Source organism: Falco cherrug, chromosome 1, assembly GCF_023634085.1.
Source record: "Falco cherrug isolate bFalChe1 chromosome 1, bFalChe1.pri, whole genome shotgun sequence".
NCBI classification, from domain to species: domain Eukaryota; kingdom Metazoa; phylum Chordata; class Aves; order Falconiformes; family Falconidae; genus Falco; species Falco cherrug.
The window spans coordinates 111,780,388-111,804,294 of record NC_073697.1 but is presented as its reverse complement, the minus strand read 5'-3'; the positions used below and the strand labels follow the sequence as shown (position 1 = coordinate 111,804,294).

Genomic DNA, 23,907 nt, shown 5'->3' with positions numbered 1-23,907 from the left:
GCAAGCTTGCCCACAATTGAGAGTTAGAACAGAGATGCAATATCCAGCCCTTGACATTTCTTCCTGCAAAAGTCAGGTCAGAAGGACAAAGCTTAATTTTTTTCTCCTTTTTTCACCTTTATTCTTCCTTTTCCTGCTATGAAAGTCTAGCAGTAGAAGAGCAGAAGTCCAAGGAACCCCTCTGGCTGTGTAGGTTGGTTTGGGATCAGTTAGGTTACTCTTCCAGACTCTGGACTGGTTGTCTGTGTGAGCCCTGGTCTCTTTGCACACACTCTTGGCCTGTGTGCCTGACTAACAGCTGCACCTGCTTGTTTTACAGCATTACAACTTTTCCCTTTAATTTGGCGATAATTCTGATATTTTAGCAGAGCATCCCACTGACTTCTAGGGATTTATGCTCCTGTCTTTGAAACTGCTGCAGTATCTCTCTCCTCCAAATGCTGCAGTTGGATGCCAAGATGTAACTGTAAATCTGCAAATATTCAGAGGCAAACAAATTAATCCCTTACAACGTATCAGTCAAAATAGCAGTGGGTGAAACTGAGACCAAGGAGAAGGTGAACTGAAACACCATCATTCTGTTAACTTGCAATCTCAGCTCTCAAAAGGGGAGGTGTAAGGGAAGGATCTGCCAGTAGCTGGTTGTAATATTTTTGGATTGCTGCCTGCTTACTTCCGATGACCCTTTGATTAATTCCTCTGCCTTTTTTTTTTTTTTTTTTTTTTTTAATGAGCCTATTACGGCATATCTTATTGCAGATGCTGATTGGATCTCAACTGTGTATTGTGCCATTTTGATTTGGATTAAATGGCACATATCTATCTGCTGCTTCTCCCTTCTCCCCCTCCCGCTTTAGTTCATCATGTTCAGAATTCAGAGTCTCCACAATGAGAGTTTCAACCCTCCTGATTGCAGAGGATGTGCAATCGGCTTGAGGAATGTGTACTCAGAGCTTATGATCCTTGGGCTAGCGGAGACTGGGTGATGCATGTGGCTTTCAAGGGATGCTGCGATTTCCATTTGTTAATGGCATTCCAGGATGGCCAGCTCCCCAGTGCAGTGATAGGCGGCAGCTAAGAGATGGGAGATGCAGGGTACAGATGTTGCTGATCTCCATAAGATGGGCCAGAAGAGATCATCCGATGATTTTTAAAAAGAAAAATGTGCAGCAGAAAGCATTACTTATCCAGGCAGGTTTGGAAAGAAACTGCTGCAATATTTGGGAAGGAAAAAGGGAAGAGTCAAAGAAATGAAAGGAAGGACAGGAAAAAAATAATGGAGATAGTTAGGAAATAAAAGGATTATTAAAGTGAGGGCAGGGTGAGAGAGAACCAGAGTGACAGGGTTCTAGGGTGATAGCTGAGTAGCCTAAGCAGATAGTTAGGAGCCCTGTAGAGCAGCACATCCATCCTCACCGTGTGAGCTCTGGCATGCAGAATAAATGCAGTACCCTGCGAGAAGGGTGTTCGCAGAATGTGTTTTGGACCTGTGACAGATCCCTGAATGGGGAGAGGGAGGGCTGGTATTAGTGTCTTGGGTGGGAAGAGAGCAGTAGAGGATGTGCCTCAGCGACTGTGGAAAGGATCAAGCCCTGCCAGCTGCGCTCTGCACTGGTAGTGCGTATCAGAGCTGCTGTTCTTGGAGTTCCCAAAGAAAACAGACAAAGTGAAACACACGTAAGAAAAATAGCGCCTGTGTGATTCCCCTCTTTCATGTGTTGAAGGTACACATTTAGTTTTTGTTGTTCTGTGCTCTTTGGTTGCAGATTGGGATGGTGGCCTGGAAGATGACTCTGAAGACCCCCGAGTATCCAGAAGGCCGTGATATCATTGTCATTGGCAATGACATTACATACCGAATAGGTTCTTTTGGGCCCCAGGAGGATGTGCTGTTCCTGAGGGCTTCGGAGCTTGCTCGAACACATGGCATCCCCCGTATCTACGTGGCTGCCAACAGTGGGGCCAGGATTGGTTTGGCTGAGGAGATTCGGCACATGTTCCACGTAGCTTGGGAAGACCCAGACGACCCATACAAGGTAAGGAGGCACAGGAATCAGAGGTGAAACTCTGCAGTAGCTCACAAAATAATCTTATTTTTGCAACCCCTCTTTTAACACAGTTGAGGGTAAATATTTGCCAGACTGTTAGGTCCAGAGTTCTCCTTGGTATTGGATCTCTCAGGCAGTAGGACTGGCATCCAGAGTGAGTTAGTGCTAAATGTTGGAAACAACCCAAGCTTTCACTGACCTCAGCTGGAGTGCAGATGTTAAGAGAGGATGTTGTTATTGCTATCTGGGATTGAATTCTGCTCCCTTGAAACTTTCTTTTTGGAAGGGGCTATTGGGGATTGGGAAGGGTCTACAGGTGGGAATGAGATGAATGAACTGTTTTTCCCTGCAGGGATACAAATACTTGTACCTGACTCCTCAAGACTATAAGAAAGTCAGTGCCCTGAATTCAGTTCACTGTGAACACGTGGAGGACAATGGAGAGTCCAGGTGAGCACAGACAGGTCAGAATGAAAAGCTTTCTGTTCATCCTGGGGTACACGAAGCGATGCATGTCACATCCTTGTCTTTAGCTAGGACGTTCTTTAGGATCCAGGTACGTAGAACGCTATAGCTGTGTGCGGTTAGAGCGTGGAACGACTTAAAAGTTATATCATGACATGCCTTGTTTGAGGTAGTGCTGTGTTGACCTCTGCTGCCTAGGGGCCCGAGTCCTGACTGAGGGCCCGACAGTTGTAAACACTGAATGACCAGGACAGTGATTCTTAGCTGAAGACTTGCAGTCTAAATCTTGAAAATTAATTTTCTGCTAGGTTCTGTAGAAAGGATAAAAGAATTCCTGAGTGAAGGCTAAGCCCTCCATGCATTCTGGAGGGTTGGGCTGCAGTGGTTGCACTAAACTGCCTTATAGCCTATGGTTTTCCACAGCTGTCTGCTCTAGGTGTCTGCATCGTCCCAGCTACATCCCAAAGGCAGCACATCTGCAAATGAGGTGCAAAGAAGCTTTCAGAGATAGACTGCAGCTGTAGTCGTGCTCCTGGGCAGGAGGAGGAGGATATGCTTAAGAAATAAAAAAACCCCAAAACCTAGTTTGCAGACTGGCAGGCTCTGGAAGAACAAAAGGATGGTGCTGGGCGTGGGGATGTGTGCGTGCCTGCATGTGTGCTGGGGAAGCTGGGTGCTCTCTTTAGTGAAGCACTTAAGCACGTGCTCAAGTACTTAGCAAGGGCCTAGTGGGAAAGATAGAAGCCAGCCTGAGAGCTCCGAGTAAGAAGGGGCTGTGCTGGGGAAGGAAGGCATGAAAGAAGGTAAAGAAAAACTTAAGAGCCTCATTATAATCTCTTGTTCTATTTCTTTTTCCTTACGACTGCATTCTCTTTCTTTCTTGCCCTTTTTCCTATAATCAGCCTGCTCCTCACATCCTGTGGGAATGGCAGAAGAACGCTTTTCACGGGCATTCCTCTCCCTTGGCATTTCCTCTTTGCAGAGCTGCTTTGGCTGCTCATGTGTAGGACTATTCCATGGTGTTCAGCAAGGCTGCAGAATGAGCCCATGTACAGGTCCTGGCCGGGTTTTATGCACATTACTCTTTAGAACCTTAATGATATTTAGTCACTTTTCATTTTCTTTGTTGCAAACTGATTCAGCAAATCACTGGACCTTGTGACTCGAAGGCTGTATGTGTCTCCCTCAGGTATAAGATAACAGATATTATTGGAAAGGAAGACGGACTTGGAATAGAGAACCTCAGAGGATCTGGCATGATTGCTGGAGAATCGTCTTTAGCCTATGAGAGTGTTATCACCATCAACTTGGTAATCCCCCACTGCTTTCTATTCTTCAAACTGTATTGTCTGTTTCAGCTAAAAATCCTGCAATGATATCCGGAAGATACATCTGGGATCAGACTTCTGGTTGTTGTAAATTGGCTCCTGTAGGCTTTGAGCAATGCTACTGACGCCAGTACGGGGCTGGGTCCCTCTCAGACTAAATGTAAAAACACTTTTAGAAAACAGTCATTTGGCTTCATATTTGCTCAGTCTGTAAGTTACTGCTTCTGTTTCTTTGAATAAAATACACATAGTTCAGATACTGTGTTTTGAAAAAAAAAATAGATTCTGGAGTTTTGCAGTGAGAGTAGATTTTATAGCCTTGTAATACAAACATGCCTAGTTTTATCTAGATGTTGGAATTGATAGGTTTTGGCTGTGTGGTAAGACAGAAATCAATGTGATTTTTTTTTTTTTCTTTTCTTTTTTTTCGTAAGGTTACATGTCGGGCAATTGGAATTGGGGCTTACCTTGTTCGGCTAGGTCAGAGGACTATCCAGGTTGAGAACTCTCATATAATCCTGACTGGCTGTGGAGCCCTCAACAAGGTAAGTCTTTGCATTTCAGCCTTCAGAGCTATGTGAATTGAGTTGGTGTTTCTGTGAGTTCTGCCAGAGATTCCAGGAGCTTCCACTGCTATACCTGTGATTATGCTTGGTCCCTTTTGCTTTCTCCCATCTCAGGTTACTCCTGCCAGGGAGGAGAACTGACACAGAGCAGCAGCTGTGAAATTTTCATCCCTTTGCAGTATCTCTTTTTCCTTTTCTCTGCGGTCAGAAAGCAGTCCTTTCATGCACCTGTTTTTCTTGACAAGAACATTGTATTGACAGCCAGAGGCACTATGCCAGGCATCCTGGCTGGAGGTTGGCAGGGGACCTGGGCAGAACTACAGATTAGGGGCCTGAGCATGAACCGGGTGAAGGGGAAGAAGGAGAAGCAGCTTAACGTAGGTGTGTGCAATGACTAAACGAGAGAAGTGGAGAAGGCCACTGACAGGGCAGCATCTTCTCCCACCTACTGTGTACTGTGATAGAGGAAACTGGGCTCTTTCCAGCATCTGGAAGACCGTGTTTGAAAATAGATGGGCCAGAATCACCCTGAACTTTCAGCAGCCACAGCATTGTGATAATACTGGGGGAGCACTGAAGCCTAACAAAGGGTGTGTGGATGGGGATTTTCAAGGGGTCAGACCTGCTGGAAATCTCAGCTGTGGAGGAAGGGAGGAATAGCCTGGGCTGTAAGAAAACTTACTGCTTTCACTAATAAAGTGGCTCTTCTTTTTTTTTTTTTCTCCTCCTCCATCAGAGGTGGTTTTCCTCCCTTGCTGCCCCAAGCCTATTAATATTGCAGCCTCCAGCTCCTTGTCTGTAGCAGGCACAACTCAGCCGACTCCGCTCTTGTCCCTCTCACTGAGGGCTTTGTTTATGTGGGAGTTAGGATTGTGCGGGCGCGAGTGCCCTTCCCCATTGTGCAGCTTTGTTCTCAGGCACTCTCCAGCACCTGGGGTGGTTGTGCTTCATCGCAAGCTGCGTTTCAAGGAGTGCCTGCCTGACAATGGGAGATAAAAGGAAAATAGTCTCTCATTGAATTATTCCTCCGAATAAAGGGGGCTCTGCAGAAAATGAAGCATTGATCCTATCAACTCTAGGAAGCAGCACCCTCAGTTAGATCTCTTACACACATCACACACACCTGCATCAATGGAAGGAAAAGAGGCATTTGAAGATCCATCCTTTAAAAAGAAATTGAGTCAGTTTAGTGCTTGCTGAAGTGGAGTAAGTTGCGTGGTTCCAGCTGTCATTTGTTGGGGATCGGGGCCCTGCAGAGTTTCCCAGATGGTAGGGCCAGTCTGTTTAGTCCTCCTCTTCTGCTCTCTTTTTTCCCAGGTTTAACTGCACTCTCTAGCCGTGGAGTGAATGCTTGTTTTTGTAGGACTGGATTAATCTCACTAAATTTTAGGCACTGAAAAGTTAAGGTTTTAGTCTAAATTAAGCACCTGACATCTGTCAGCGGGTGTAGGCAGAAGGAGGTTCTTTCTGGGGGTGATTTATCCTATCCCAAGAATTTCTAGTGGGCTGAATAATCCCATGTGTCCTTTCTCTCCTTGCTGCTCTATTGGAAAGACATATTTTTATGTAGATACTGAACCTCTACCTGCCTAACAGTCAGGCAAAGGAGAAACCTATTGCATCCTATCCAGCTTTCCCAGTAAGACAGCTAAGCCCAGACCCAACAATAAGTTTACCTGCCCTTGAATAGTGGGAGACTGGGAATAACCACTCACTCCTGGATGTTGCATGATGTGTCTTGCCTGAAGCAGTGAAATGATGTCCAGTGCTAACCTGAAATGACCAAGCTCAGTCCAGCTGAGATCGTAAGGAGGGTGTGGAGCAAATGGTATATGCTAATGTGTTTGCATCGCCTTGCCATGGAGGCAGTGTCTACTTCAGACTTACCCTCATCTCCCTGTTTTACATGTAAACTGTAAAACACTTGTCCCTCGAATGTAGCTGGACAGTTTGAATTTTCTCGTGGCTAGAAGTCAGGTCACTATCAGCCAGGGGCCAATTAAGGAATGTCTTCCCTTGTAGGAATGCAGAGGCTGTTTGGGCATGATTTATGATGTGTTCTTGTTCATTGGTGTGAATAAGACTCCAGAAGGGTCTCATGGTAGAAACCTATTGTAGTTTGTGGAGCGCGTGAAGCCTTGCTGCTTCTTGTTCCCTTAGTAGATGTTGAGCAAAGCATTTTGGGAATTAGAAGGTTGCCAATCCAGCTGGCAGGATCTTGAGGAAAGATCATGACTGAAACAAAAATAAATGAATGGAAACCACTACCTGGCATAACAGTTGGAACTGAATGTTTTCTAACACAGGTGCAATGCAAATATTCCTTCATCTCTTCCTAAGTGTCAAGAGATTTTTCCCAGGTGTCAGATTTGGGTTAATTTTTCCCATTGCTGACTTTTAAATACTGTCTTCATAGAAGATGCTGCACAAAGCTTACACATAGTCTTCTGTCTGCATATGCATCTTCTTCAAAATGTCTTCTCTGCAAGAAGAGAATGTGCAGTGCGAAAATGTTTCTGCAGCAATGGAGAAAATTAGCCTTTCAGAGAGCAGTGATTTTTTTTCTGGAAAGTTGTTTGATTCCCACCCTCCGTCCCCTGTGAAATACTGCATTCTTTTTAATTTATGGGGGGAGCAGAGGGGGACCGTGACAAACATTATGTGCCAGCAGATCTGTTGCTGGTCTTGTTCATTATCATTATGTAAAACCAGCCTGAGGGTTTAGGTGTAGAGGGAAAGGTCCAGCTGCCAAAATCAGACTGTAACCTATAACTTAGATGATGAGCTCAAGGTCAATATCATTTTTAGCTGAAGCTAATGTTTGTTCTGGAGGTTGACTAATCACATGTTGGCTGTTCACTGTGTCCGTGTCACTGCTTTGTAAGTAGAGAGGCATATCACTGTAAGACACCTGATATCAGGCAGGTTTAAGGATTCTCTCAGCCCCATTGCCTGTCAGGGGTGACAAGAAACTGCACAAGTGCTGTACAAGGTTCCCCTCTGCTCCTGATTAAGCTGTCTTTGTTTATAGTCGGGACCGACAGGCAAGGGAAAGACCTGGGGAAAAGGTGTGATGCTCTGTGGTGGGGACAGTGCTCTGCGTGTGGGGCACCAGGGCTGCATTTCATCTGTACCCCTTTTGTCTTCACCATTGCATTTCAGCAGGGGGTGGAGAGGTGGAAATGACATTTCATTCCTCTCCTGTGAGCGTGTGCGCGCGCCTGTGCTGAGCCCGCTGACCCCCCTGAAAATTGAAATAATGATAATGCGCGTCTCCTGACTGCATCAAAGTATCAGCACATCAAAAGCCAGGAGGCATGAAATGCAAATGATAAAGTGAAAGCAGATGGATTGTGCATGATCGCCTGATGCCCAATGAATTTTAAAAGATGCTGGTTCACATGGGGAGAGGGGCTGAAATAAACACGTTATCCCTGCAATTTTTTTTTTGTTCTTGCTGCTCACTCCTGACAATATTTTTTCACACTTCAGCGAGCAGCCACTCCATCTCTCTCCCTCCCTCTCCCTCTCTTTCTCTCCCTCTCTCTCTTTCGCTGTCTACCTCACACACGTCTCGGGTCATGTCGCCGCAGCTCCGGTGGAAATAATAAGATATAAACCACGAGGTTGTTATTTGCATAGAAATAGCATGGAGCCCCAGGCAGCATGGGAGAAGGACACAGAGATCATTTGTCTAAAATTTTAATGAAAACTTTTGCTGAGGCAGAGATTTTTTTTTTTTTTAACTTTCCCTGCCTCCCCCTTTTTCTAACCCCATACGTTCCTCCACCTCCCTCAACTCCCCTTCCTCGTCATAAGCTAAACATGGTGCGGTTTCATACGAGATAGGTGATGTGCTGCTGCCCTGCACTAACAGGTTAATTTCCATTGGTTTTCTTTTTAATGGAAGTAAGACTGAGGAGCCCAGCACTCCCAGTTTATGCATTGGTTCAGGCTCCCAGGACTACATTTCATTTCAGTCCTCACAAGGATGTTCCCAAGTCTGTTGCTGACCTATTTTTAATTAGTTTGCTCCTCCTTGTCTTTTGTGTTTAAAAGAAATCCTGTTTTTAAGACTGTTTTGTTAATGTAAACAAATAGTGGCTTTCAATCACGTTTTCTCTACAGACAGATGTTCTAGGCTTTTTCTAAGAGAAGCCAAGTTTAGCAGAGATTTTCAGGTACCGCTACTAACTTGATCCACATCAGTTTGTTATACAGATGTTCAACCTGGTATCTCAAACAGTTAATGTTCTGCGTGATGATGAAACTGCATGCTGCACTTCACAATAGGACATCTAAAGTGGTCATCACTTCTGGAGGTGAAGGGAAGAATCTAACCAGCAGACTGCTCTGTGTCCTCTCCCTCCTGTTTAGCTTTATTCCTGCCCCCCCCGACCCTCCCCGACTCTCCAGGCTTGGCCTGTCTGAATGATGCATCAGGCCCTCAACCTGTCCGCCAGTGTGCTCGCCCCTGGGCCCCATGGCACCGGCGCCGTGCTGTTGGCCTGGTTTGTCAGGAGCATCCAAGTGTACCAGGCGTGAGCTTGACAAATGCCACCTGCCAGGAGTATATGTCCATGTAGGGAAGGAGGCAGTGAAGATGAAGAGTCAGAAACCACTAAAATATGAAAAGTACAACACCAGAACTCTGGGCTTCATTTCCCAGTCTGCAGCCAGCTGCCTGCCTGGCTGTGGTCTGATGTTTTTGATCAGAATGGGTATAATGACAGTTACCTGCCGACAGCTTGGTCTTGAAACCGTACTGTTTCGAGTATTTGTGTTTGCAGTGTGTTTTGAGCTCATCAGATGGAAAGAACCTGCCAGAGTAGTGCACTGGCAGGGTGGGTAACCCCATCCTCAGGAGTTCTTTCTGTGGAAGTTTTTGTCTTCAGAATGATCTTAATTTAAACTATGTGTCTGCTTGTATAACCTATTCTAGACCCGAAAGAGCTCAGGAACCAATTCACCAGATTGCTACTAATGCACTATTTCTGTCACTGTGAACGGGTGGTTTTTAGGGGGAGAAAACATTTCTGAAGAACAGCTTTAAGAGGGGTATTTGTGAGATGAGCTGATCAGTGGAAGCTTGATGCCTTGGTAATGTAATATGTAAATATCTAAAAAACTTCTAAGCCTAGTACCAGCAATTGTCCAATGACCTTTCTTGAGTACATCTTTCGTTAATGCAGACACTGCTTGTGCATGGTAAAGACGTTAACATGATAGGTGCCATACCGTGTCAAGATAGTGTAGTGTATGTGTCAATCACGTGACTGTGGATGAGTCCCTGAGGACTTGTTGATACAACAGACCATAATTGCTGCAAGGATCGTTTTGACAATCTGCATTTAAAACCCAACAACCCCTTTGCGTGGGGCCAGAAGAGAATATCCTTGCATTTTAAATTCAGTCCTGAATTGTGCTGCCTGTGGAAGCCATAAGTGGGATCAGCAAGGCACATCTGGGGCGTCCTGGCTGCAGAACTGGGGTAGGGTTGCAGCTGACCTGGGGGAGCACCCACCTGGCAGGCAGAGGAGCAGCCTCTGTGTGAGCCAGCTTGAAACCAGCTCGTTTGGGTGGTGGTTATCCCCAGCTGTAAGTTGCTCGGTGGGGCAAGTTTATTTTGAGGCACTTGAGCCAACAGTGCTCTCTGATGTTGGCTGCTCTGTAGTGTCTTCTGACTGACACCTGGACATACCCTGCCTGCGAGTTCGGGTGTCATTTGGTCTCTGCGCTAAAGCAGCCTGGCACTGACCTGGTGTTTGCACATCGTGGCTGAGGGAAGCTGCAGAATTTGCTGGGCACCCTGGGACTCAAATAACAGGGTGAGATGACAGGGCAGGGCTTGGGAGGAGCAGGCGGAGCTGCTCAAGGTGCTGTGCCTGTGCCAGGGGCTGCTGGCTCAGGTGTGGGCTCTCTGGAGGAGCTCGTGTGAGGAATAGGAAGCTTACACAGCCTGTCTTGTACAAGAGATTGGTCTTGACTATGGCAAGCAGTAATATTTACCCTTCAATTTCACAGTCTGGAAAAATAAATAAAAGCCCTGTGAGACTGATGCTGTTTGGGGTTTTTACTGTAAAATACCGAATGTAGAAAGCTCTTTTTATTTTTTTTAAATCAAGGCAAGAGTAGCACAGTATCTGCTCAAGATGACTCAGTCTTGGGATTAGATCAGAGCAATCATGTGAGTTAGAACAGCAAGTGCCATCCCTGTCATTCAAAGAAGCATTATAATTATTAATGCATGATATGAATCTTTCTGTAGTGGCACAGCAAGACTATTAGGAAGATACGTATGGGCACAGGGTGTTTGGGAATGCTAATCAAAGAGGGTCTAGGAAATGTCAAACAGAAATTGACACTTCAACAGCATTAACCATCAGTCAGTTCCTCTTGTGGATCTCACCAAGGTTACCCCGCTCTTGGCTCCAGTGGTGGGGGAGGCAGGAGGGGCCGCTCTGCTGTGCCTTGGGTGGTTGCGGCAGAAGATGCGGTGAGAGCAAGGGTGGTGTCATGGGTGGAGCTTGGTTTCTCCAGCTCTCTTAGAACAGATGCAGGACATTGGTGCTGTTGGAGGTCTTCCTGGCATAGGTCACCATTGCTCACACCCCAATAAAGCCAGTCTGGTTTGAGAAATGAGATGAGAGTAGAGCCCTTGTAAGAGTCAGTCTCAGTTTAGCAAAATTTGGCACTAGGAAGAGAGCAGAATTAGTTTCTTTAATGCCAGCAAGAGGCATTAGCTGCTGGAAGCATCTGTTTGGTGGCAGTCCTGGTAACAGAGATCTTCATTTTGTGTAGAGAAATTAATGTATGCAGGATGGATGCCTGGACTTCAGATGAGTACAAATAAACAAACACCACCTTCATTTCTACATTTTATTTTTAATTGCCTTTCTTTAAGTCGTGATATTTGTGTATTGTTCCCATTAGAGACAATTTACGTTCCAGGCATCGCATTATCAGTCCCTTTATGTTTGCTTAGGGAAGAAAGTCTAATAGATTTCTGTTGACTTTTTTTTTTTTTTCTCCCTCCTTCTATCATTTTTAATATGGATCTTGATCAGTTTATCCATGTGGATGGTGTCTGTGCTGTGGGGGCTGGGTGTGTATTTATTCCTGCTAAAGAGGAGTTTAGCACAGCAGCCCCTGTGCGTTCCAGGGAAACTCCTATATATTCTAAACCCTTTATATGTTTCATGTAACCAGGACTGTACCCCAGTTCCTGGTGATGCTGCAGGTATGGTATTACTGGAGCGCTAACCGTGGTACCTCAAGTTCCACTGGAGCTGAATGGAAGAATGCACTTATCAAACATGGCCCAGAATAACTGGCCCTGACTGGGAGGATATCCAGATGACTTGCCTGTGGGTCTTTTCTGCAGTGAATTGTTGAGAAATTATTTGCCATTCTGGACATGAGCGGGAACTGTAAGATCAGCACTGGAGAATTGTTGTGTATCTCACGGTTAAGCCTAAGCCCACGCTACAAAGTGAGCAAAGGCTCACTGTCCTGGGGAAGGAGGTACCTGCACTGCAGCCTGTCCCTTTGGATGGTCTCTGAATAAGAGGGTTCTGTTGTGTTCCACAAGGTGACTAAGGGAATGACCAAAACATAGTCCAAGATCTTTAAGTATCATGAAGACAATCATTAGTAGGGCTAGTGCCTAGATTAGGGAACCCCTAACTGAGACAGATGGGATTTATGAATGTTTGCGCCATGTAGAACAGGGGGCTGTAACTTTAGTTTGCAAAGTATATTGAGTCCTTTTGATTTACCTCTGACTGGTGGAGTGACCTTGAGCAAAACATGCAGTCTTCCTACACCAGGAGAGGAGAGCTAGGCAGGAATTTTTTGACAAGACATTTTTCATTTGAAAATGCCATTTCACTGAAACCGGAATTCTTCAGGAAAAAGTACCAGTTTTGATGAATTTCTCATTTGGAATTTTTTTGGTCAAAAAACGTTCTCCCCCCAATAGACTTCTTTTTTTCCAAATTCATTTTTATTTCTACCGTCTACAACAAATATTTCAGAAGTCAGAAGCAAACATCTTGACCCTGTCTGATACTTGTTCAGACCTCAAGATTGTAAAACTTGATTTTCTGTTGCAATCCAGAAATTTTCGAAACTCCTCATCAATTATTGCAAGATGGGAAAACTTTCCTTCCAGTAACGTTTCATGTTGCCATCTGCAGAGAGAATGCCTCTTTGGTACCTGATCAGCTGTGGAGCCCTACTCCCTTTGTATTGGTAAGGTGCTTTGGGATTGTCAGGCAGAAGGTGCTGTAGAAGGACCAGCTGCAGTTGCAGTGTCCAGCTGGATGCGTCTTCCCCTGCTGTCTTCCAGGTGAAGTGCAATTGCTTTTTCCCCTTCCCCCTCTGATCTCACCAAATTAAAGCAAGAAAAAGACTCCACCAGCAAGACCTGCTTCTGGATTTGCAGTCAGTAGCCATCTCCAATAACCATCAGGCTGTCAGCTTCCCCCCCACCTCCCCCTACCTCCCACCTCCCCCATCACTCACCAAAGGAAAAAAAGAGCCGGAGCCACAGCTTGAAATATATCATGCAATAGTGTATCATGAATTTCTTGTGAATCACATTGGTGAAGCAGGTTTATTTATTTCTGAGACTCTAAATCAATACAAAGTAGGTCTCTTAGTTCTGAAGCTGGGATGGAGTGTGAAAAAATGAGCCCATTGTACTCTTAAAACTTTGGGGAAAGGAGATGACAGCTATATAATTCCATTTACCAGGCACTAGGGGCTTTAATGTGAAGGTGACAGGGAGCTCTTTGTGCATTTAGAGCACCATATCTTCTAAATAAAAGATCTGTAGACTTGATAGTGGAGTATAGCTCTGACTTTAATAATCTCCAAGCATTAGACCGAGCCAATATGTTCCCAAGTCAGAAGGGTCCCCCACCGAATGCTCGTAAATTAAAAGTGCAGGAACTGCACACATTCATAGATTAGAAATGCAAGAAGTGCAGTCCGTCTCCAGGCAGAGAGGAGGTGTCTGTGCTCGTGCCGCCATGCGAATAGCCTAAAGCTCCAGGAATGGGTCTGTGCAGGAGCACGGCTCGTGCTGGCATCCTTCCTCAGCTCGGTTCTCCTGTTCAGCGTTGCTGCCGTTTTACCCACTAACGACATGATAGGTGTGGGGGAAGAGCTGAGTGATAGAAATGAACGCTGTAAGATCTGTTGAGGCTTGACTGCACATAATAGCAGCCAGGTTTTAAGTTCCTATATTGTGTTTTCTGATGAGACATTCATTCTGATCATTTCTGCCTGTTTATGAAAAATAGGCTATTTATAGTACGTGCATGTGCCTTTTCTGCTTCAGGTTTCTGGCAGATAATATAAATGGTGGGATGGGAATTGCAATTATTGAAATTATTCAGATAAAAATCTGGCACTTATATTTGATATAAACACATGATATGCTCTGAATAATAACAGCACTTATGTTACATAATGATTCCCATTCAAGCCCTCTGCTGTCATTTTTTTCAGATCTTTCATCTTTGATGAAACATAGGAGCCAATCAGGTTTGCAGCCAAACCAGCTTTGCAGTGAATGTCTCAACTAACCAGCAGCTCAGTTTCTGAAAAGGAGCACAGAGATAGCAGCTGGTCATCATGGGTTTGAGTGCTAGAAAATTATTAATATGCATATGACATGCTTATAAACGTGTTGAGGATGGTCTTTTAAAGGCTGAAAAGGCTGCTAGCTAGAATCCCGGCTCCCCTTTGTACTTTCCAAAAGATCCTCTGAAGTAAAAAGAAATGCCATTTCCCATTACGGTAGGAAGAGTGGCTTTTGGTGGACAAAATGAAATAAGTATTGACAATACTGCCCATGTATTTTGTAAGGATGTGGTATCAAAGGTTGCATTATCTGGAAGATAGCGTTAGTTCTTGCAGTCATGGGCTGAGCTTTAACACGTGCTGTTCTAGAACTAGCATTGCCTTCTGACCACTGATTTCCTCATGCTTTCGTTGAGATGAGGGCACAGAGGAAGCATTTTGTCCTGCACACCCTGTTAAACACACTGCTTTCTACACACGTGAAAGGCTTGTCTTCAGGAGCAAAGGAAAGGGAAACTGAGTGGCTCATCTGAGTCCAACCTGGGTTCCTAGTGACTGGGAGGCCTTCGGCATCGAATACACAAGGAGTAGGTAGTGGCGGTCCTGCTTTATCCGTTAATGCTAGTGCTTGGAGGGGCAGCCGGGGAAGGGCTGCTGGTGGAAGGGGAAGCAGACCTGTTTGCTAACACCGGGGAGGGAGGCAGCGCTTGCTGTGCCTCACTCAGAAGTGTCAGACCGGCTGCTGCTGAATTGAGAAAAGGAAATTATATCCAACATGCAAAGGAGCTGGGATAATGTGTAGGAAAGCAGTAGTAACAGGAGTGAAGAGTTCTCACTAGAGACCTCAGAAGGGGCAAGTTTGGAGTCTTCGTGAGCTTTCATGAGGTGTTAAGATTTTAATTTAAAGCAAACTTTCTGGTGCCAGAAGCTTACTATTTGGTGCTTTGCTGTTCATGGCTGCTCTTTTTTGTCTGTCTTTCCCATCAGATTAAGCACAAGATCGGAGGTCAAATATTGCCAATATTCAGGTCTATGTGTATTGTGTATCTCTGCTTTACAATCCTGGAACCTGTTCTTTCCTGCCCCTCTTGCTGGACCTTTCTTGATCTCTGGTCTGTGGCAGCTGACTCTGGTAGCTGCATCTTTGACTGTTCCCTGGAGTGCTGGTAACCTTTCTGCTAGGAAGGACCTGCTTTGTGAACTTAACCCTTCCATGCACGTGTTTGGTAGTTAAACAGATGCCTTTTGTAAGCCTTGGGCTAATGCTACTTTCACTTCTTTAACCTCCTACGTTATGTGACTCCATGTACCCCTGGCAGACCCAAACTCTCAGGATTTGAAGTTTACCCTTTTGACAGATCCTGGTCATATCAGATACAGGATTTAATTCTGTGCAGTCTCTTCTCCCATGAGTTTGCTTCTAGCATTCCTTATCTAACTGATTTAGCAACGTTTCTAAATCCACTCATGCCTCCGCTGACCATGTGTCTTGCTGAGGAACATCTGAATCCTTTAATTGCAGGAGCATTGGTTTTGCACTTCTCCAGCAGATGTGTTCTTGGATATTTTCTCACAGAAACATTTATACAGCAATATGCATTGCACCATTTAAGATTGTTAATTGGAGATTGAATTACTTGTCAGCCTTTAAAAATGTAGTCCTCTGAGGTCAGAGATGAGGTGGTTAGCAGAGCTGAATGGATGAGCTGTTGCATTCATTTTTTTCCTCAAGCCCAATGATCATTGTCTATAAGCTGGCTAGCCCTCCAGTGCCTTTTAACCTCTGGCACCCAATTCAGTCTGCAGCTGTATGCGCGAAGCAAGTTGGCAGGATCTCTGATCCTGAGAAGACGGAAGAGCACAGGCGCAGAAGCAGGTTTGGGGACCAGCACCCAGCCCAGCAGTGTCCCTGGAAGACAGCCTCTTTAACCCCTTGACTGCACAGCTGCCGCACTGGGGCGCGGAGCAGCCTGCTTTGCATTTCCACTGCGCTTAAGTCAGGGTCTGATTTAGAGCTTGCGCAAGCCCGTATTACATATCCCTCCTGCTGCACTCAGCACAGGTGTGAGTGCACGTGTGGACATATATGTCATACAAATGAAGGCAGCAGGCGCTCATCGGTACAACTTTTAAATGCAGCTTGGGACTGCGTTGCCTCTGCTGACAAACACTGACAAGTAAATACTACGCTCGCTCAGTATTACAGAGGGATTTCATGTGCACAGCCCCTCACAATGCTCTGCCACTTCACTGAAATGTCTGGAGCACTCGGGAAAAGGAACTGCATATTTATCTTGATCTCCAAAAAGGGATTTAAGGGCGAGAGCAGGCGGTATATTAGACTATTTTCATTGCCTGTCAGCAGTGGTAAACCTGAGCTGTCTACAGTGTCTCCAGATAAGCAGCAGCAGAGGCCCATTTTGCATGTACATACGTTTGCATTAGTTCATAGATGGGGAGTTTAAATCCTCTTTATTTTTATTTTCCTCTGTGGAAAGCATTTAGCTAGGCTTGTGCCTGGCATCTGGAGGCCTGTGCTTTTCTTTTCCTTGAAGCTAAATCTATGCTGCTGTCTTTTCTAGCATGTCTTTTCATGGCACTGATTTTGTTAGAGGAAGATGAAGGTGTTTGAGCTCAGAAGGGAGACCCAGGAATATCTCTCTGCAAACCCACGTGCTTACACTGACTACAGATTTTTGGACTAGTTGTGTAACTTTTGTGCCTTGGTTTCCTCTGTATGTAAACCTCGACTGACATCTGTCTCATGGGCAGTTTTGTGAGGATCAGCCTGTAAAATGCTGAGGTTTGTGAAATGCCACACTACCAGGCCTTTTCTCATCCAAAGGAAAATAAACTTGGAATTTAGTAACATTGTGCCTTACCAGTTAGGCTTTAGGTGGGCACAGTGGCTCCCTGACCCCAGTTGTGATTAACTGATGTTGTGCAGGAAGAAAGCTAACTGGTCCAGTGTGGTTTTATAACCAGATAAAAAATTTTCTATTTTCATATCCTTTTAGCACCTTCTTTCTTTCAGCCCAAAAGGTCAAATCCCGAGAAATGTGGAGTTCCCCTCTACTGTGGGTGAGATGAGTTATGTCCTGGGCACTCATAGGATGTTGGGACGAGGATGAAGTCACACCCAAGCATCCCTTCCATAAGGACCGGGTTGCCTTGGGCTCAGGGCTGCTCCTCTCTTGGGGCATCCCTTCTTCCTAAAGAAGGTTGGTTGGTTGGGGAGGGCAGGTTGTTTGTGTGTGTTTGAGGGGGTTTTTAAGATCTAAATGAAGCAGGTATGTAATGCCCTCTGTCTGTTAGAAAGACTCAACCCATAAAAATAACAAACAGCATGTATTTGCTAGAATGTCAAAGTTATGAGTTTATTTTGTAATGATGTGCTCCTGCCTTCATGAGGTAAACTGGCCGTGGCAGAGGTGTTATTAGTAATATGGACTCAGTGGAGCAGAAAGCCGAGTGACCGAGAGATCAGTGTATCAGTCAGTGAGAGGGCAAATGGAAAGAGACAGCAGGAGAATGAGAAAAGAGCTGCGGTGCCTGGGCTGAGATTAGAGATGGAGCTGTGCAAGAGAATTAGAAGCCCAGCAGTCAGGGTCTTACTCTTTCTAGTCTCTCTAAGGAGCTGGTGGGCTTTGTCTTTGCTATAGCCAACTTCATGCGCAGTGTTGGGGTTTTTCCCAATTAAAGGCTTAAATAGGTTCACCCTACCAGTTGTCTTAGTTGGAGCAATTTTGAATTGGTGAGCTGAGCTCAGGTCAGCACCCAGGAGAGTCGGTCACATATCGGCTCAGTTGCTGCTTGGGGAAGGGCAAGTCATATAAGTGCCCTCTGCCTCAGTTTCCCCACTGGGGATTGTTCCCCTTCGGGATCGTTGTTCATAAGATCTTACCTGCACACAGAGCTTGGGAAGGTCTGTTGTGAGTGGTTTGCTCCATCTGTTGGTGTTGAAGCGGTCATGACTTGCTGCAGGCCTTGTATGTATCTCCTTGGCCCACACCTCCTTGTCCCATCCCGTCTACTGATGGTTTGCCTGTTTTTCTTTCAAAAGGTGCTTGGACGGGAAGTTTATACCTCCAACAACCAGCTGGGTGGGATCCAGATAATGCACAACAACGGAGTGACGCACAGCACCGTGTGTGATGATTTTGAAGGAGTCTACACTATTCTGCAGTGGCTTTCCTACATGCCAAAGGTAATTCCTGGCCCTGCGGCAGTGCAGGCTGCCACTACCTATCCGCTTTGCTCACAGAGTTTTGTGGCCTGGGGGATTCTCTGTATCTGTGGGTATTTTACTGTGTTTGCATGGTGCCTAGCAAATGGTTTAGGCTCCTGATCGAGGCTGTTGAGCATTATGGTGTATGGAAGTAAACAAAGTAGGCTTTGTCTTAACGTGCTCCAGGAGCTGTGAAGTGGGTCAGCCTGCCACTGCCTTGGGTACTTCCACTCCTCTGGTGTGCTGCCCTCAGCACCGAGCAGCAGGATTTTATGTAAGCAGTGGATTATCTCTTATGGAAAAGACTCCAAAAGTTCCCTTCTGAGACAGTAATTTATAGGAGTTGATATATATGTGTAAGCTGCTCTGCAGCCAGGAAGGTAGCAACAAGAACATGCAGGTCACCTTCCTTCAGGAAAGAGTGCATAGAATGAGTTGGGTGGCCTGGTCACCTTTCAAAGATTAAATTGCAGCGCCTCGCTAGTGCTGGCTATGCCTGAAGTTCAAGAGCAAATGAAGTACAGGGTATGCCAGGTGGTGCCAAAGGAGGGTTTGAGAGGGTGCATGGAGCACACTGGAAGTTTCTTCAGGCTCTTGCCAAAAGGCTCTGGGATCCCATCAGTCAAAGGGTTGTGCAGTGTGGGGGAAAGAGGACTCTGACCAGGTCCTTTAGACCCGGTGTTTGGTGCAAAGCCACACAGGAGAATTCCTTCAATATTTTTCTTTTTCACTTAGAGTGTATACAGCCCTGTTCCTATCCTCAAAGTCAAGGATCCTATAGACAGAACCATTGAGTTTGTTCCTACCAAGACTCCCTATGATCCTCGCTGGATGCTGGCTGGACGCCCAAACCCAAGTACGTAGCTCTTTCGTGACCAGTAGATGTAGTAATGTGTCTTGTTTCAAGACTGTCAAGTTTTTGTGTCTGCAATCCAAATGTATTTCAGAGCTTACAAAGTAATTAGTTCTAAACAATTGGAATATAATATGTAAAAATAGCATATAAATTCTGAGTGCTTAAGGATGCCCACAATTATTACTTTTACAGATTTTCTTTTTTTTTTCTGGTTTGGAGGCAAGTCCATATACAAAAGGTCTGTACGCTGAGGGAACCGCAGTATGTCTGCAGTTCTTGGAAAATAATTGTGTTGGAATTGCTGCAAACCATTGCACCTGCATGCATGCTTCTGGGGTTGCGCAGCCTGTGTACATACAAGCTGCAAACTGGGTAACCATTATACTTGCTGTTATTAATGAGTTTGGGGGGTTAAATTGAGATTTGTGATAAACTTAAGTTTTCTGGTTTTGGATAATATTTTTTCATCATCTCTCAAGTAATTCATCCAGCTGTCTGAGTGCAGCTAATGCTGGCTTCCAAATCGAGTGACTTCAGATTTTAATTTAGTGGAAGCGTTAAGGAAAGCAGATGATTCCTTGTGATAAGTTAAAGCAGATATCTCCTAGGTGAAAAGTTAAAGCCATTTATTAGAGGAGATATTGCCGTGATATTCTTCAAACTGACGCCCGACACGAGGCCAGAATCTAAACGATCAGCTTTGGGCTCACGATAAAGAGATAATTTTGAAATGGATGGTCACATTTTACAGTGGGGCCACAGAGGCAAGGAATGTAGAACACAGTAATTACAAGTTTGGTCTTGATAAAACACTCTCCATCCTGTTTAAGTCAGCAGAGGTTAGCTTGCTTGGATCTCCACTTTTAATTGGTTTTGGACTTGGGTTTGCAGAAACAGAGGTGCTTGTTCCGATTAAAGCATTCCTCAGAAACTGTGTGCCAAGAGCTAAAGCTGGGAGGGACTTGGGGTTTTTTTTGGATTGGTGTGGGGTTTTTTCAGAGCTTCATGAAACCCCAGTGGAAAACAGGTGCTCCCAGAGATTTCTGTAATTGTCTGGGTGGGTTAGGGTATCTTGATGCCTTGACTTTGGGATATACAGCTTCTGCAGGCTGGAGGGCTGCAGAAAGAGAGCACTCTGCAAACATTCCATGTCACTCCCCATTCCAGCATCCACAGGCAGCCCAAATGCAAACTCCTTATTGTGGCCTTACCTGCTTGCTGGAGTAGGGTCCAAGCTAAAATACTGGAAAACCTTCCTGCCATGGTCTGACGTCTGGAGAGTGGCAGCGGTGCCGTGCCACTGCACAGGTCGCCGAAGTGAGGCTTAACTCATTCATAGCATCTTCCATGACCACTTAAGAAACACCCATAGAAAGTAGAGAAATATACTGTAAACTGCCACCCCGCTTCCCGTGGAGGTTACTGTCACCCTGAGAATTGTATTTGAAGGAATGTATGTGGATTGTTAGTGAACAGATGTTGTTGGTCTGGAGGTGGAGAGGTTTTGTCAGTATTTTTTTTCTGTCAGATTTGCCAGAATCACACTGGTGTCTGTGATTCAGGAGGAACCCCAAGTCTGATACTGCACTGGCTCATAAAGGGCAAATAATATTAGTTCATGGTTAGCACGATCAGGGTGATCGAGCCCTCACACTTCAGGGTAGAAGCTGATGTCTGCAAGGGTTAGGAAAAGTTTACTTCTAGAACTGCAGTCATCTCGGTAGTGTTCTCTTCTGGAACAGTTGGATTTCTCTCAAGCATGAGGAAGTTGCTGCATTCTTTGGGCAAGAGGATAGGCCTGGTGGCATGTACTCTGATCCAGGATGGTGACATGCATTAGTTCTGGGAGAGGTGCATCATCTGTGTCTTCTCTGGAGCAAGGAGGCTTTTGGTATCGGAGTACTTCATTCCAGTTTCTCTAAAAGAATGTGTGAAACATGCTAAGATGTGTGGTCTAGTTTTAAAATATCACAGGAATTTTTATATTTAGCTCCTGAACCTCTTCAACATTCTTTCGTTAAAGGAGATATTAGGCAGAATCAAGAGAAAAATGTGAGATAAGTTTTAAAATAAAATAGGCATTTTGAAAAACATCTTTAATGACTTTACTGCCTTTTGACAAATGTTTGTAGTGTCTTGAAAAAAAGTTATTTATTTAAAAGCGCACAGAGTTCCTCTGCTACCCGAACCCCATCGTTTAACAATAAATGATGCTTTTGCTGATAAATTACTGTCTTTATGCAGACTAGCAAATGAAATAAGACATGATGGTTGAAGACAACAAATGCTTAGCTGACTAATGCTCTCCTGTATTATAATCTATTCAAAAATAAATAAATAAAAAGGCAGTGCTACCTTCTCCAGTTGGTATTTTTAAGCAAGTTTCTGTTGCTCCTTTGATACTCTCTCTTCTTTTTTCCTCCCTTCTCTGATATTTCCATTTTTTTCCCCCTTCCCCTTAGGTCAGAAAGGACAGTGGCTAAGTGGTTTCTTTGACAATGGCTCGTTCCTGGAGATCATGCAGCCCTGGGCGCAGACAGTTGTGGTTGGTAGAGCAAGGTAAATTCTAAGAGGTGTTTCAGACATTTGTAGAAATGAAATTTTTGTTATGCTTTGCATTTTTCTAGAACATCCTTTGGAAGTTGATGGCTATAAGTAAAAATAAGTCATTACTTGAATAGGATACTTCTTTGCCACATGAATGAAGCATGGTGTGATTGTTTCTCCTGTTTTGCTTGGAGGTGACAGCTTTAACATGCACAAAAGCCCAAAAGAGAGAGATTGTTTAAAATTATGGCAGACAGTATATGCTTCTGTAGGTACGTGGTTGCATAGTGAGGCGTTCTTTCAGCTCTGCCTTAGTTGAAAGGTACATTACACAGCTTATTGTTTTGCATTTTATTTAACTTGCAAGAAAAGTTCAGCTAAAACTAGAGCAAATCGCAAGAAACTCTGCACAGAGGAGAGCTTAACATTGAGGTTTGGGTGGAATAACTTGGAGCATTTTCCAAACGAGCACCTGAACTTAGTTATTTTTCATGATGCAGAGATGCGCAGCTCCAGACACCTGTGGCACTCGCCTCCTCCCAAAGGGAGTCACTTCCCTTACTTTGCTGCAAAGTCGCACCTGTGCAGGATTCTAAAATGTTCCCCATTGCCTCGGGATTGAGATCCCTGCCTTGAAAATATTCGCAGCCTGGGTCATTCTCAGTGTTGCAGGTCTCCGCGCTGGCAGGAAGCAGAAGCCTGCACGTAGGGTCCTGTATTTTGACAGAAGGCAAATCAGAGCTGGGCTCAAAACCTGCTCAATCACCTTTTTTTCTAGTTTCTTCTTTATTTTTTTGCCCCCACCCCCAATGACGCTGTGAGTTTCCTGATCTGATTGTCTACTTCCTCTCGGAATAAAGCCATTTTGAAAGAGTACATTTATCTCCCTTGAGTTTCACTACAAGTGCTTGAGCTGTCCAAACGCAGCGTGCTTATCCTTTGTCACTCCTCATTCCTCAGAATACCGCCAGCTCTCCTCTCAAGACAGAGCTTCATACTGTTGCCTCCAGCAGACTCCCAGCTCCTAATTGATGTCAGTGGTTTTGGTTAATTGTTAGCCTTCTTTTGTTTGTGGTTTTTTTTTTTTTTAAATCTTTTATTTTTTTTCCCCTTTCTTTTGTTAGCAAATGAGAGGGGAGGAAAAAAACCTGAAGTACCTGAGTGGGATCCTGGAGGCTTCAGGTGTTACACTTAATGAGATATGGTCGTGCCTGTGCATGGCGGGTGTTGAGACTGCCCTAGTTCCTAGCAGAAGTCTGCAGCAAAGAAAAATCTTTATTTACAGATCTTTCACTTCCCAGTGCCGACAACCCAGAGCCAAATTACCTGATAATACTTACAATCTTCTAGAAATCCTGTGGCCACCCCTGGGGTCTGACTCCATCAGCCTCTAGCCTCATCAGCTTGGTGACTCAAGAACTGACCATAGTACCAGGATATCCCTGGTGATGCTGTGTTTGATTACCAGAGCGTTCAGTGGGAGACAGAGAGGGACACAACTGTTCTGAAACACACCTGGGATAGCCACCTAGTTTCCCAGCCGGTATAGCTGTGAATCAGTGCTGCTCCTTTTCTCCGCTATGTTGATAGCACCCGTGGCCCAAGAATATTTGGTGCCACGAGCTCCCATTTCTCTTTTAGACTTTCAAAAGGCACAGTTCAGGGCCCTCCTAATGAGGGTCAGAGAGCCAGAGGTCACGCTATGAAATAGCAGAGCTTATGGCATTCACTAGAGCTCATGTGCAACACCCCAGAGGATGTGTGCATTCTGGACATCTCTAAAACAGCCATCAGGAGCTCTGTTAATATGTTAATGAAATGCATAACAACTGAAGGAGGCGTCCAGATAAGAGAATGTGCTCAGCAAAATGTCCCTCTGTTGCTCTTCTCATAAGAATTCTGAGGGTCTTTAGCTGGTTTAGAGCTGCCTTTGGACTCTCCTAGTGCAGAATGTGATACAATGAAACGTACCCGTTTCCTCAGGTACCAGGGCAGGAGGAGGAGTGTGTGCACGAGGCAGAGCAGCGTGGCAGTGTCAGCGTATGGGCTGTGCAAGCCCAGCTAGAGGCAAACTGCGGCTGAGCCAGAGCAGCGTCTGTGTGCAGGTGCAGCTCAGCTCTGCCTGTCTCTGTCCCAGGGGTCTGAGTGCTATTACCCCTGAAGATCCTTCCCCTTCAGAATATTGTCTCATCTTTATACATTGTTGAGAGGAGCCAAAAATATCTGCTGACTCCACTCTTAATTGAAGCACGTAACCTTGGGATGTCCTGTGACCTTT

General features: G+C 45.1%; 1 protein-coding gene across 10 annotated transcripts in view; it reads left to right on the top strand.

The window, feature by feature from the left end:
• ACACA (acetyl-CoA carboxylase alpha) overlaps positions 1-23,907 on the top strand; it is a 148,108-nt gene that overhangs the window by 95,442 nt on the left and 28,759 nt on the right. For all 10 annotated transcript variants that reach the window (XM_055720345.1, XM_055720359.1, XM_055720332.1 and 7 more), the window contains 7 exons: positions 1,767-2,036; positions 2,401-2,498; positions 3,703-3,823; positions 4,276-4,386; positions 18,062-18,205; positions 18,962-19,082; positions 21,545-21,641. In XM_055720345.1, coding sequence (XP_055576320.1) covers positions 1,767-2,036; positions 2,401-2,498; positions 3,703-3,823; positions 4,276-4,386; positions 18,062-18,205; positions 18,962-19,082; positions 21,545-21,641 — 962 coding nt within the window. The remainder of the gene's footprint in view (positions 1-1,766; positions 2,037-2,400; positions 2,499-3,702; positions 3,824-4,275; positions 4,387-18,061; positions 18,206-18,961; positions 19,083-21,544; positions 21,642-23,907) is intronic.